Source organism: Tasmannia lanceolata, unplaced genomic scaffold (assembly GCF_043159265.1).
Source record: "Tasmannia lanceolata isolate RefF3 unplaced genomic scaffold, GAP_Taslan_0.1 ptg000015l, whole genome shotgun sequence".
NCBI classification, from domain to species: domain Eukaryota; kingdom Viridiplantae; phylum Streptophyta; class Magnoliopsida; order Canellales; family Winteraceae; genus Tasmannia; species Tasmannia lanceolata.
The window spans coordinates 61199849-61213412 of NW_027518692.1; the positions used below are offsets into that span (position 1 = coordinate 61199849).

The 13564-nt window shown below is 38.6% G+C and overlaps 1 protein-coding gene and 1 long non-coding RNA gene across 5 annotated transcripts; one reads left to right on the forward strand and one right to left on the reverse strand.

Moving 5' to 3' along the window:
• Window positions 1-496: 496 nt before the first annotated feature.
• Window positions 497-6068, forward strand: LOC143892837 (uncharacterized). Of its 2 annotated transcripts, XR_013255635.1 has the most exons (4): window positions 497-657; window positions 821-854; window positions 3336-3465; window positions 5012-6068. It is a non-coding gene; the product is annotated as an uncharacterized LOC143892837 (long non-coding RNA). The 2 variants fall into 2 exon arrangements; XR_013255636.1 differs by lacking the exon at window positions 5012-6068 and having other exon boundaries at window positions 3336-3641.
• On the reverse strand, window positions 5465-13333 carry LOC143892836 (Ribosomal protein L14p/L23e family protein). 3 transcript variants are annotated; one of them, XM_077397739.1, is made up of 4 exons: window positions 13200-13333; window positions 12089-12165; window positions 9447-9553; window positions 5465-6065 (listed from the first exon to the last, which is right to left on the reverse strand). In XM_077397739.1, exons 2-4 carry the CDS (start codon window positions 12114-12116, stop codon window positions 5694-5696), a joined length of 507 nt encoding a protein of 168 aa, XP_077253854.1. In that variant the 5' UTR covers window positions 12117-12165; window positions 13200-13333; the 3' UTR covers window positions 5465-5693. The 3 variants fall into 3 exon arrangements, with proteins under 3 accessions (XP_077253854.1, XP_077253852.1, XP_077253853.1); XM_077397737.1 differs by having other exon boundaries at window positions 5465-6068; XM_077397738.1 differs by lacking the exon at window positions 13200-13333 and adding an exon at window positions 13044-13187 and having other exon boundaries at window positions 5465-6068.
• Window positions 13334-13564: the final 231 nt, after the last annotated feature.

Below are 13564 nucleotides of genomic sequence, written 5' to 3' on the forward strand. Positions count from 1 at the left end.
CTTGATAGTTCTTGGAGGGAGTACCCCCACAACACTTTCTTTCCTATGGCCCAACTTAAGATTGAGCTTTTCACCTCCCAAATAAGCTTATCCAATGTAACATAAATTGATACCTGTTAAGCTTTGCCAATGTACAAGGCAATAGCTTTCAAGTTCTAACCAATGTAACATAAATGGATACCTGATGATTTCATACATGGCCACTCTATAAAACCCATTAAACTTGAGAATACATCATTTCAAATAAAATATCATTTCATGAAAGTGTCAGATAACAAGGTGCATCCAGATAAATAGGAACTATTAGAACTATATCAATTGTATTGCATCAAACCAAATTTAAGGAGAAAATGGTAGCTTTTCTTTTTCCTAATAGTTGGAAGCATGTTTTCATATTGTTTGCTTTTGTTTTTGCTAATAGTTGTAAGCTGTGAGCATGTCTTTTGTGTGTTTCACGCTCACTTTTTCCGACACCCCAATCTTTTTAAGAGATGGAGAGCCTTTGTTACAGAGTTTGTCCTCACATTCTTCATCCTGCCTTCTCTGATTTCCTGCAGGCAGTTATGCCTGAAGGGGCCTGAGTGGATGCATGGACTGTGTATGTCCATATTTATTAGGTCAAATGGCTCAGGCACACATCCTCTATGACGAGTTTCTGTAGGTTCCATTTTTTACTGAGATTTTAGGGCTTCTTTCCTGTTTACAAAACTTGGTTTCCATGAACCAACTAGTCTAACTTCATAGCTTGAATTCAGAATGATCATTAAACGCATTGTAAGGCTTCTAACATGCTACATTTTTTTTCTCTGATATCTTCCAGGTTCTCACGGATTTTGTCTGTGCCATCAGCAAAGGTATGTCTCTATCTCAATCTATTTCTCCGTACATCTGCTTTATCAATGTTCAAAAACTTGGATTTGACTTGGGATCGACATTGATCTTTTAGTTCTGAATCCTGAGTTTGACACAGCTTGGTCACCGAAAAACTTGCTGATTTTATGAAAGAAATTGAAGTTGAGATGTGGTACTTGGAGTTGGAGCCTAGTCTATCATTGTGCTTTTCAACATAAGGTTTTAAGTGTCATTCTTTGTGAAGAGGCTACACGTCATTTCTGAATATCAGATTTTGGATAGACACTGAATTTAAACTTAGATTGAGTACTCAAGAACCTCTATAGTAAATGGAATATGCAGAATTGTGAACAATCGAATATTGCAAAGTCCCGGTATTTATTACTGTTCAGAATTGGACCATAACGGAATCTCTGTCTACCGGTACCATAAAATCAGATTGGTGAGGAAGATCAGAATTAATCCTATCTAGTCAGTTAAGACTTAATCTTGACTCAAGTCTATAAATTCATCTAGTCAGTTAAGACTTAATCTAGATCAAGTCTATAAATTCATCTAGTCAGTTAAGAATTAGTCTAGACTCAATTCTATAAATTCATCAAGTCAGTTAGACTTGAACTGGGTTCAAGAAATTCTAGTTAGCTTGAAGTTAAAGGAGTGTGTTTTTCCAAAAACTAGAAAAAACTTGATTGAATACTCAAAAACTCGTTCTTGAAAAAATTGGAACTAAGCTTCTTAGAATCTAGAAAGTTGATTGAGCACCAATTTGAGGTTTTGGTTCTCGTCGGATTCTTGTTGAATGAAGTTATTAACCTTGTGCCCGTGCATAAATGATTGCATTTTCTTAGTCAACTTTTATTTTTTTGCACGTCTGGCAGGAGTGCTTCAAACTGATATTCATCACCTGGAGATCAGTTTGGAAAGGGCTTTTGTTTGTATTGTATAGCTGATATTATAGGTGGGAAACCACCTATCGATCCATTTCCGAAAGGGTGTAGTCCCTCCAAGGTCATGCTTTGTTACTGAATTTTTCTCAGAAGGTTGGTTATCAAAAAAAGATCACACGCTCTGTTGTCCCTGAATCAAAGCAAGTATTTCTATATATATTTTCTGAGGCTCAAATGGAGTGAGCGTTTTCTAGTTTGTACAATAGAATTCTTCTGCACAATTCCAATTTTGAATGCTTTGGGAAAGTCTGGCACAAATCCTATCACCTCGGCTTCCCTTCACAGATTCCCTGCTCACATTCCGATGTACTATTTTAGTGTTGATGAGCGTCTAGATACAAATAGCAGAGGAGTATTTAGCTTACAGACACAGATAGCAGAATAATAATTGTTTTTTTGAAAATTAACTATAATTTATTTGATAAAAAATGAGGGACAAGATGTCCCAGGACAGCAACGCAATCACCAATTCGGCACAAAAAGCCTACTGATTATGCAACGAATTACAATAAGTTACATTTGTTCCCGTTGCATAGACCCTCTCTTTGGCCAGTGCATCCGCCTCAGAGTTAGCCGTTCTCCTCTGGTGAACAAGTTGGGGATGAATACGACGAACATGATCTCGAATCTCGTCAATAATGTGGTTTAATCTTCATGGCCCACCTCCTTTATTTCTAGGCCAGCTGATCACATTCGAGGAATCCCCTTGTACTATTAGTGGACCAAAGTTGTTATTAGCGTACCATCGGAGCCTAAAGAGCAGTCCCCTCCCCTCGGCCTCATGTCCCCGCCGACCCAGAATACCATTGCAGAATAATATTTATTCAATCTTTATAGTCATGGTTTATGTGAAACTTGAACCGCTTTATTTTCTTTTCCAATTGATTTGATTTGATTATGTAAGTAGCATTAATAATTTGCTCCCGAAGATTTGAACCCATGATCATGAAGTCTGGCATAGAACATTTCTGTGGCAAAAAGCAATAGGTAAATTTGTCTGTTGATGAGATCTTCTCTTAATAATATTGTTCCGATTCATAGTGTAAAATGAACAGAATATTTCTTGATTTTTTATTAAAAAAAAGGACTGAAAAAGTGATATACTAGGATGCAAAGATCAATTTAAGAAATACAGTTCTTTTTAAAGGAAGATCGACCGAATGACATAAGGTTGTTCTTCAAATACGGTTTGATTCGACAGCTTATTATCATGTGGCTCTGATTAGTGCCTGTACCTTTTTTATAATCTGCTAAAGAGACCAATATACTTGGACTAGTATGAGAAAGGCATTTTATCTCTTTTTCTGGGTCCCAATGTCATGATCCAAGGAGGAAAGCAGCTAGACCTCAGAAAAGAAATTGTTCATTGAATTTCAAAAGTATTTTAGTGCAGGTTCAAATCAAGGTGTGCTTGAAGTACTCCTATAGATCATCATCAAAGTAGAGAGAAATATGAGTGTGGTCCTCCTTGAAAAATCAAAGCTTTGAGAAAGGGTCTAAACCTTTTTTTTTTCTTTTTCTTTTTTGATGATGTAGGGTGTCCTCACCCCACTTGGTAGAGTGGGACTAATTCCCTCCGGATGAGCGCAATCATGACAGCTGATATGGAGCCCCATGAAGAGATCCATGTCTGGAAACTGAAAACTGAAAACCTGAGAAAGGATTGGTATGACTTTTTTCTCTATTTTTTACTTGTGTTTTAACATTTCCCCTAGTTCCCTAGCTTTTCATAGTGCTTTAATCTTTATTTTATTTTGTGTGATGTGATGATGTTTACATCTTTGAACTTGAGAACCAAAGTAGAAAATTTGAATCTTGCTTTGAGGGCAAGTACAGTGTAAACCATTTTTTGCTTCCTGCTGTCAATGACTCTGATCTAGTGTAAAGTGACACTTGGAAGTGAGATCTAGATTGTTTACCTGCTGAATTCTATCATGGCGGGGGCACAACTGTTCATGACTTGAACTGAATGGTTTGAAAAACTAAATCTGTGACCAATTGATAGGGTGAAACTCTTTTCCTAGGATAATTAGAATTATCTGATAATTCTGCTTTTTGCATTTTGAGAGGTCGTGACGCGGCCCACTAGATGAGCGATTCAGATCTATCAGCTGTGTCATGTGTATGAGATTAGAGAGCAGTGGATTACACAGTATACTCATCTCCAAGTGAAAGATGGAAAAGAGAGAGAGAAAAAAACAAAGGTGTTTCTACATTTGCATTATCTGTGTATAATTTGATACAGCTTTGGAAGGGAAAAAGTGGGAGGAATCTCCCTTCTGGGTTCAATCATTTAAAGGGTGTTTTTCTTTGCAAATGTCATGTTTCTTTGCTGCTTTAATGCTTCTGGGTATCTTTTGATTTCAAAACATCTAACATCATTGGAAAAAAACATCCAACTTTTGAGGGCTTTCAAACTTTGAGTCAAGAAATGTTATAAGAGTCAAAGCATGGATATTTGCCAACCATGAATATTCCATGGAATATTTGCTGGGGCCAATTGTGATGGATGGGCTCGTGTTTTTGACTGGTTTTTAGGGATTTCCCAGCACTTCGACCCTCTCTCCCTCACCCTGTCCAAATCTCACAATTGGGCCCACTGATATTCCATGGAATATTTTTTCTTTTATGGTTGACAATCACGCCGTCGTACTACATGTGCACATAGCAATATGTCACTCGTCTTATCTCTTTGAAAGCAAAAAACTGAAACAAAGGACTTAAGTTACAATGACAGACCTTAATATGAGAAGCTTAACCAGGGTCCACACACTAGTTTAGGAAGTGCCAGTGTAATTCAGCTTAGTTTAATAGTTCATTATTAAGTTCAGGCACCCAGATATTGGATGTGGATTATCGGAGTTGCCGGAATTCCGGCTTTGTTGCAGTCTGTACTGATGTTACGTTATGTATTCCCTAATCGCCTCAGTTTTGCTTTATAGAAAGATTTTGCTCTAATCTCTTGTTTTGATCTGCTTTAGTTTTGCCATAAATTTCACACATTCTGCTAAAAGTCAGACTCACATATATACAAATAGACCACCAACCACTAGTTTTCTAGTCATAATTGCTCACCATTTCTCTAATCCTATTAAAGATGTTAGTGAGGTTTTAGAGTTCTGTCGTTGGATTTTTTATTTTCCTTTGCGCTGTTTAATTGATTCACAAGGATTCTACTGAGAACTCTAAATACACATTTATCCTCATTGCAGATGTTTCTGGGACTGTTTGATTTCAAATTCAACAGCGAATAATCAACATAATCAACGCCACAGAGAATACAAGCTTTGGCACATAAAAGAGGACCAATAAAATATGGCTTCCTAGCATTGACCGGATTAGCCTTGCACATCATATTCTTTTATCCTAGTATGGGGAGGTGAAGATCTATCCCTTGAGACACAGAGGAGTCTGTGGCGAAATAACTGCCACTGCAAACTGGGTCCAAAACCTATTGTCACACAGTTTTTCCTGTCTTTAACAGAAGCAATGGGGACTACATGGACATTTCTGATTTTTGGGTCAATCTCTAGCCACACTGATTTTTGGATTTGAACTCTAATTTGTAGATTCTAATGATACTGAAATCACTGAAGCAGTAGTTTGAGTCAGTAAATGAGGAGATAAATTTGCCACCACTATACAACATTTACATGGCAGACTGATAGCTTTAAGCATCATACTCCCTGAACATATAATAACAGGATCATAGCAACAGTAAGAGGTGCAATGCAATTCAACTAGATAAGTTTAGCATACATCAAAATCCTACCCAAAATGGGAGTTCCCTCCTCTTTAACAAGACAAAAATGTCCAGCATGAGTTTAAAAACCACCATTCCTCCCAACCTTCACCCCACAAAACCAGTAAGAAAAGCTAAAGATGGTGCATACCTCAAGCAATATGCTCTGCCAAAGTAAGAATTTTCACATGCTTCTTCTTTCTGAGCTCATGAGGTACGGGTCCAAACACTCGAGTCCCTATTGGCTCTCCTTGTTTGTTGACAAGGACAACTGCATTGTCATCGAACTTGATTTCACTGCCATCACAACGCCCCCGCTGCATGGCGGCACGCACCACAACACCGTAGACTACTTCTCCTTTCTTAACTTTGCCACGTGGTTGTGCTTCCTTTACTGATGCTATTATAGTGTCTCCTAATCTCGCTCCCTTCTTTCCCTTCAAAGCTTGTATGCACATGACCCGTTTCGCGCCAGAGTTATCCACAACTTTGAGGTTGGTTCTCATCTGTATGAATGTTCTTTGCTGCTGTGAATATGCAAGGAAAACCTTTACCTGAGTTTCGTCTAGTGGCCATATATATTGATAGAAATATGGAAGGAAATCTGCTTAAAAAGATTTATGATGCAACCAAAGTTCATAGACAAGTCCATAATTCAGCAAAGACGATTTGAGAGAAGATTAGGTTAGAAGTTACGAGAAACGTCATTGATGATCATGGTTAGAAGTTTTAAGAATTTAGTAGTAGAACTTCATTGTTGATCATGGTTACAAGTCTTAGGGATTTAATAGTTTTACAATTTTGAGCTTTTCTCCACTTTTTTTTTTTTTTTGAAATTGACAATTTCATTGATGCTACGAAGATTACATTGGGGACCAGTGGTCCCAACTTGCATTACATAGAATCAATTAAGAGTGGCAAGGAGTATACTCTTGGGCCAATAAAAACCAACAAAATCTTCTGGGTAAAACCACTGCAGATAGGTCAACACACCCATGCACTCCCACCCTGCCAAATAGCTATATCACTTTCCTTTCGATATCTCTACTATCGCAACCAAAAAAGCCTTCACCATACCTCTTCCTATCCTTTCCAATACCCAATGGTCTAGGGCATTCATCAAAACAAGCTTGTCATCACCATCTAGATAGTCATTCAGTTTGTATCTTTGAATGACAAGCCAAAATTGCGCACTCCCCTTGGCCATAATCATGGAGGATCAAGAAATCCAGTATGTCAATGAGGAGTTCCCCCGAAGCCCCAATCAATAAGCGGCTAATAATTATTTCTTCCACCATCCGGATTCCCACCACCCTAATGCCCCACAGAGGCTCAGCCATGTAAGGATCCTAGCTTGAGACTCAAAGTTGAAGTCTTTCCATTGCTTCCGAAGGCGATCTCCCAACAAGACCATCTCTTCATCAACAGTCATCTTTCTAAACTGCTACATGACATTCTCTAGCACCAAAAGCCCCAAGGGTAGCCAAAGCTTCGATCACCAGAAAAGGAGGAAAACTCGAAACAAAAAGGAGGCCCCCCCCCAGACCCAAAAGCTACTAATTACTAACTGGAATAACTAGTAATAATAATTTAACCCGAAGCAAATCCTACCCTGGGCGACCGGGAATAAATTTTGAGGAGATTTGAGAGTCTACTATTTTTCGTTCTTGACCCTACCAAAGAAGCATCCAAAAGTTTCTCAACAATACGTGCGAGGAGGTTATTTCCTGATCTTGCCACCAAAGCATTAAGATTTAGGCCATGATTAACGTTGTTAGAGGCTCGAGAAACGAAAGTGTTCCTTACTTTTGGAGGGAAAGCACCTTCATTTCTTTCCTTACTGGGTAAGTCCGACCAAGCAACTTTCCGTCTAGGGGTAGCAGAGTCAAATGGCTTACTCTTCTTGAGCCCCACCAGGGGCACACAAGACTGACCAACACTCCTAACGGCAGGCCCCTTCGCACCTTTTTCGAGCTCTTTCTCAGCGCCATCATTGGATTTAAATTTTGAATTAGTCAGGGGAACCAACGGCTCACCAGGAATCCGATCCTCAATCGGCGGGGAACCCCCAATCGACGGCATAATGCCCAAACCAGCACATTCGAAGGAATTAGAGTACTTAGAAAAGTAGCCACCATTTTTATTATCATGTTTTTTTTCCTAAAAATCAATCCCAATGGAGTAAACCTTGTCAAAAATTCTAATTCTAACACAAGAACCATGGAAATGCCACCGGGGGGCTAGAATTTTGGCCGAGACAAAGCTCATACAATGCTGGTGGTTGCCTTCCATTTTGGTTTCCAATACTTTACCAAAGAGATTCTCTATAGCTTCCACCATTGAAACAGCCCATTCGTGCAGTGGGATACCATAAAAATTAACCCAAAGGGCTTCCTCACCTTGAAGGAACTCCCTATTCCACGATGAGAGAGAAACCAATTGATTACCTAGGGCTTCAGATCCCATCGCAAGAATCTTTAATGCCCGGGCTTCAGATTCAAACTTAAAGAGGATCTCGTTCTCCGCCAAAGTACAAGGGCAATGTAAGGATGGAAAATCCCAAACTTTTTGTGCCCAAAATTAGAGATCCTCCAGAGTAACGTTACCGTCTTTCTTTTTTCCTATAAGACAAGCTTTTAGGGTATCCATACGTATTAGCACTTCCTTGCCGGAAATGGAAAGGGCTGGGCTCCCTTTACCCTCAAGTAAATGGATATTACCCGAATCAGGCCATCGGCTGTCCACCCCACAGTTAGCTTCTAGACGAGGTTCTGAAGTACCACGAGCAACCCATTTTGAGGGGATTTCAGACCGTTGACACCAACGGCACTTATCCCGCCACCTGAAATTAAGATATTTCCAGGGGGAGCAAAACTAAACACCAGGTCTATTCCTTAGTTTAATTTTCCTATTGGAACTCTTCCCACCGTCGGAAAGCGTTACAGAAGAAGGGTTCGGTTCTACCTTAACTTGCGTGCACCTTCTACATCTTTGCCGCCAACTAAAGTTGTGGTAGGAGCAATAGTAGCACTGCCAGTCCTCCAAACATCCTTTCTCGCTTGCCAGTCCTCCGACCATCCTCCCAAATCCAATTATTTAAATCTTTGTTGATGAAGGAACTAAACAAGCAAAAAGTAAATCGGATCCTGTAGATGCTTGCCAGAAAACGATGAAAAATCCTCAAGCCCTTCAGATCTCGGTGGTGAGCATCGGGTCTAGCTGACAAAAGTGATGGATCTAAGGTTAGGGTTATAGGAGGGGAAGAAAATGGTCGGATCTGCAGATCTAGGGTTTTATGGATAGAAGAAGAAGTTGGGGAAATGATAATGGTTGGATTGAGGGTGGGTATGGGTCAGAGATGGGTTTGGCCGGAGAAGATGGAGGATTGGGTTTTCTCCACTTAGATTTAACTTAAACTGTATTCCAGAATTACACTTACGTTAACAAATTTTACTTCAAACTTAAAATGTCTTTTCAGGTATGATTACACTTCTTTAATTTTTCAGGTAGATGCATATGTGCACAAGGGCCTTTCCCGGGCATCTTTCCCAGCCAATCCAGTCCTAGTAATAGCATGTAAGATGGGCAGACGTTGTTTAGGAAGATATCCATATAATAGGCAGGGTTATGCTGATCGCCAAAGAAGTGAATTTAAAACTTGAACAATCCTAGAAAAATAAATAATCACCTCAATAGGAAGCATGTTGGAAGCACGCTTCCACTAAATTCTGGAAGCGAGCTTCAACCTAGTGGGAGTTGGAAACTGCTAGTAAACTTAAATGAGTGACAAGCTTGTGAAGTTGCAATTGGAAGTGCTAAGGTTGGCATAGATAGCATGGAAAATTGAATACAATTTTATTTTTTGAATGATTAGAATACAAAAATATAATAAAACCGAAACAAACCTGAGAGTAGAAATTGCCACAAGCCAGCTTTGTCATAATATCATGAGATGTTGTTCTCAGTAAACCGGATGAATTGTTGCCAAGGCTCCCCAACAATGAACGGCCCACTTCATACAAATGCAACAAGATGCAGTTGGTAAATTCCATATAATATCATTATCACATCAGTCATGTGTGGTATTCCAACCATAATAATAACAATAATAACAAAATAAAACAGATGGCATATATCATGAATGTGTGTGTGTGTGTATCCAAGATCTATTGTTTTGTGATTAGTACCGTACACAACATCATTAGGTGATTCTAAGAACAGCAAGTTTCAAGAGCACCTGAAACAGAAAACAGTCTACAGCACTACCAGCCAATTGTACAATTTGTACCTGGCTTAGTAGTGTGAAGTAGTCACCCAGGGTGAGGCAAGACAGGGTGTTCAACTCAATCAATCTAGACAGACCCCAGTGAGGCAGGTCCCTACTTCAAATCTTAAAGCTACGGGACTCAAGGCTTTTATTGTTTTTTTTTCTTTTTTTCTTTTTTTAAACTCTGAAGAAAAACTTTAGCAAAGAAAGCCACGGCAGAATCAAAACCAGATCACATTTTTTTTAGTAGATAACAGAAACTTCATTAAATTCGAAGGGCTGCCCAGGGTGAAGATGATCCTGAAACAGAAAATACAACCCGATCACATTTTGTATGCAATGTGGGTTTCTAACACCAACGACATCAAGCACGAGCATGGCTTCAGACACTTCCTCATAACTTGAGGAAAGCTGCAGAGCCAGCAAGCGCTAGTGAGGCCTATATGCTAAATAGTTTCTCGCCCAATGATTACAGAAAAGAGCAAGGAGGTTAGTTCCTGTGGCCCCATTTACTGCCCGTTGCCCAATTGATTTTGAACTAAGATAGCCTGGTCCCAATAGTTGTATCAGTAATTTGGGGCAACACACTAGTTGTAAAAGATTTGTCACCTTAAAAGCTATTTTTCTTATGTTTTGGATTGCTGACAGACAAAATTCTCAACCCACTAGAGCGGTAGGGCCCATTAACAGGCCAAGAATAAAAGCCAGCTGAAGGATGTAGGTCCGGAAGTATCAGATCCGTATATGCAGGGACATTAATAGGGTAAATTGCTCCAAGAAATGAGACGGCATGCCATTAATCAAAATAAACGCAATTACGATAAGCTTCAGGCAATAAGGAATGGTAACTTCATTCAAGGGGCAAGGACAAGTCATTTTCTGGTCAAAACCAGATTCCTATAAATAATGCTGAAAGTCTTGGGAGATGTAATGATGTACTCTTCGACGCTATCAAATCTTAAAATTTCAATATTCACATCAAACTGAGTCATGGCCATCTTATGAAACAATGTGTTTTTTTTTCAATAGCATCAACTTCATTAAACTGCAAAACAAAGTACAAAACAAAATCCAAATTGAAGTGATTAGGCCAAGGACTAAAAAAATACAAATGCTAAATAACCAAATAGAGATAAAGCCAAAACTCGAAACAGCAGCAACCTAAGTTATTCCGGCATATGATCCTTAACGGTAAGGTTCTCACTGAACACTCCTTTGTTAGCAAGCCTATCAGTTTCCTCATTGTCCGTTCTTCGCACATGGCAGTAGCGGATGCCATGACCCTCAAGTTTTTCGCAGCGACCCTCAAGTTTTTCTAATATCTCATCAAATGCATCCACAAGTTTCCAAGGGAAGCCCATCCCCTCTCTGCTTCATCTATAACGTTTTGGGAACCATTTTCATTGAAAGATTCAACACTGAGAAACCTGATGAGAAATCTCAACCCTTCTTAGGGCTTATGCTTCTGCTTCCATTGAGTTATTACTCCCACCGGGCCAGCAATGGGGTTTATTGGGATCTTGAAGAATGTTACCTAAAAATGAAAATGTGACTAGCTTCCTTGGCTGATCACTCTTTTACATACAAAGACAAGAACATTAAAAGTGAGACAAGCTTGCAAACCAGGGCGTGCGATTTGAAAATGTGGACCTGATATCAAACCATATGAAGGATCTGTAATTTACAAATCTTTTGTTTTTCTTTTTTTTTGAATGATTTGACCATACTTTTGTTTCTTTGTTTCCTTTCATAATATTTAATTTCATTTGATTAAAACTACAAAACCTCTACAAGCCCCATGGAACCAACCATAAGAAAGCCTGTAAAAATTATGGAAATCCCACAACGGGGAGAAAAAGAGACAGGATACAGCTTTAAAAGTCAACAAAGCATGCTTCCTGGTAAGAAAGAAAATGTGGGGCATGCAGGATAGATAAAGCAGAACAAATGGAGTACATGGTCAATATTAGACATCCATAGTTGTGGCATTAAAGATAAAACTTTTAAATACTCAACTCAACTCAACAAAGCCTTTTTCCCAAACTAGTTGGGGATAAAACTTTTAAATAAGATGTGAAAAAATTAAAGGACTCACAGTTTAAAGAGAAAGATATGACAGCAGCAATTATAGTTGGATATGAAGCACAGTTTTTTGGTAGATGATGATGATGCACAGTTACACAAATAACATAAATTATAAGTCACTTACGCAGAGGAAACACAAACCATTTAGGAACTTATGGTTACATGTAATGTTAAAATAAGGATGATGAAAAATACCTGCTGTCCATTCAGAAGCAAAACTCATATCTGCAGGTACAGGTGGTAATCCAACAGAAAAAGATCGCAGATATACCCTGCCAAGATGGAATCACATGGCGGTGTTATATCTACAGATGGCATATGTAAGAATAGGCATATAAAATATGTGGAAACCCATAAACGCACAGAACTGAAAATAAATAAAATTCCTTGACTTCATTCTGTCTTTATCCTTAATGGGTGACCACCAATGAATACATGAAAAAGAAAGAAATATGGTGATGATACTCATGAAAATAGATTCCTTTGAGAGAACATGTAACATGGAATTAATATGACACTTCTAGTAGGTTGCACACCAACAAACTGATGCTTAATTATATTGCTGTGGTTTACAAACCCAGCGTTGACAGCACAGTATGAGTTTATCAAGGAACATCTCAAACCGAGGAGAATGCATTTAACTAGTTAGATAAGAATCGGCGAAGAATGAAATCAAAATTTTAAACATAGTCATCCTGATGAGTAATGTATGTCCACCACCAGAATAACATGTCTCTTGTGTTGTGAGACTTCATTTAACTGAATGCAATACACAAATATACTAATGTCAAACACCCAGTTTAGAATAGAAGAATTGAACTCATTCCAAAAGCTGAAATTGCGAAGAAACATCAAAGAAGCAGTAAGAAATAATAAAAGAGCAAGACAACAGAATAGCATAAGAAATTGAGCGAAATCCGCTTAAGATCAAGATTACTATCCAAAGTATGTAGCCATTATACTTTAACTCTTGTTGTACAACATGTTTATCACAAAAGATTACCTACAAGTACTTGTCAAACACAGAAAATCAACCACTGCTCGTGCCCTAATTCCATAACTTGGTAATAAGATACCACTCATATAGCATTATAATCATCATAGGCAATGAAAAGGTAATACCTAAAAAGATTCAAGTAAAGGGTGTTACCAAACAAAGATTCAATCACACACATGTAATGAGCATTAGGGTTTCTTCTCACACAAGCTCCGAAGGAAAAAATGCAAAACCAAAGAAAAGTGGGAGAGGGAGATAAAGAGACCAGAGATGTTAGGGTTTCGGTGAGAGAAAGGTAGAAATACTCACTTTGTGTAAATGGGATCGACACTGGGAAGAATTTCAAGTTCCAACTGTTTTAGGTGAACTTTAGGCCTCTGTTCTCATGTATATACGCTGTGACTTAAGTCCCTGGCCGGCACAAAACAAAACCTTCATTTTGGTGAAGTCTCTCTAGTAAGGCCAATGTTTGGATTGCAGGAAAAACTTTTCTTGGGGAAAAACTTTTCTTAGGAAATTTTTTTAGGCTGCTGATATTAGCACTACCATGTTTTAATAATTGCATTAACTGACCGTGTCTTTTATTATTTAAACAACTGCCAAAGGTTATTACAATTCCCAAAAAGCTCTAATAAGCCAATTAAAACCGAAAGGATAAGCTGAGTTTGTGCAAT

Excerpts from the sequence above, each read along its gene's own strand:
- LOC143892836 (XM_077397737.1), bottom strand. The coding sequence starts at position 12,116 with ATGAGTTTTGCTTCTGAATGGACAGCAG. Across the intron at positions 9,554-12,088 it reads TGCTTCTGAATGGACAGCAG|TGGGCCGTTCATTGTTGGGG; the intron begins GTATTTTTCATC and ends ATTTGTATGAAG. Across the intron at positions 6,069-9,446 it reads GTGGCAATTTCTACTCTCAG|CAGCAAAGAACATTCATACA; the intron begins GTTTGTTTCGGT and ends GCATATTCACAG.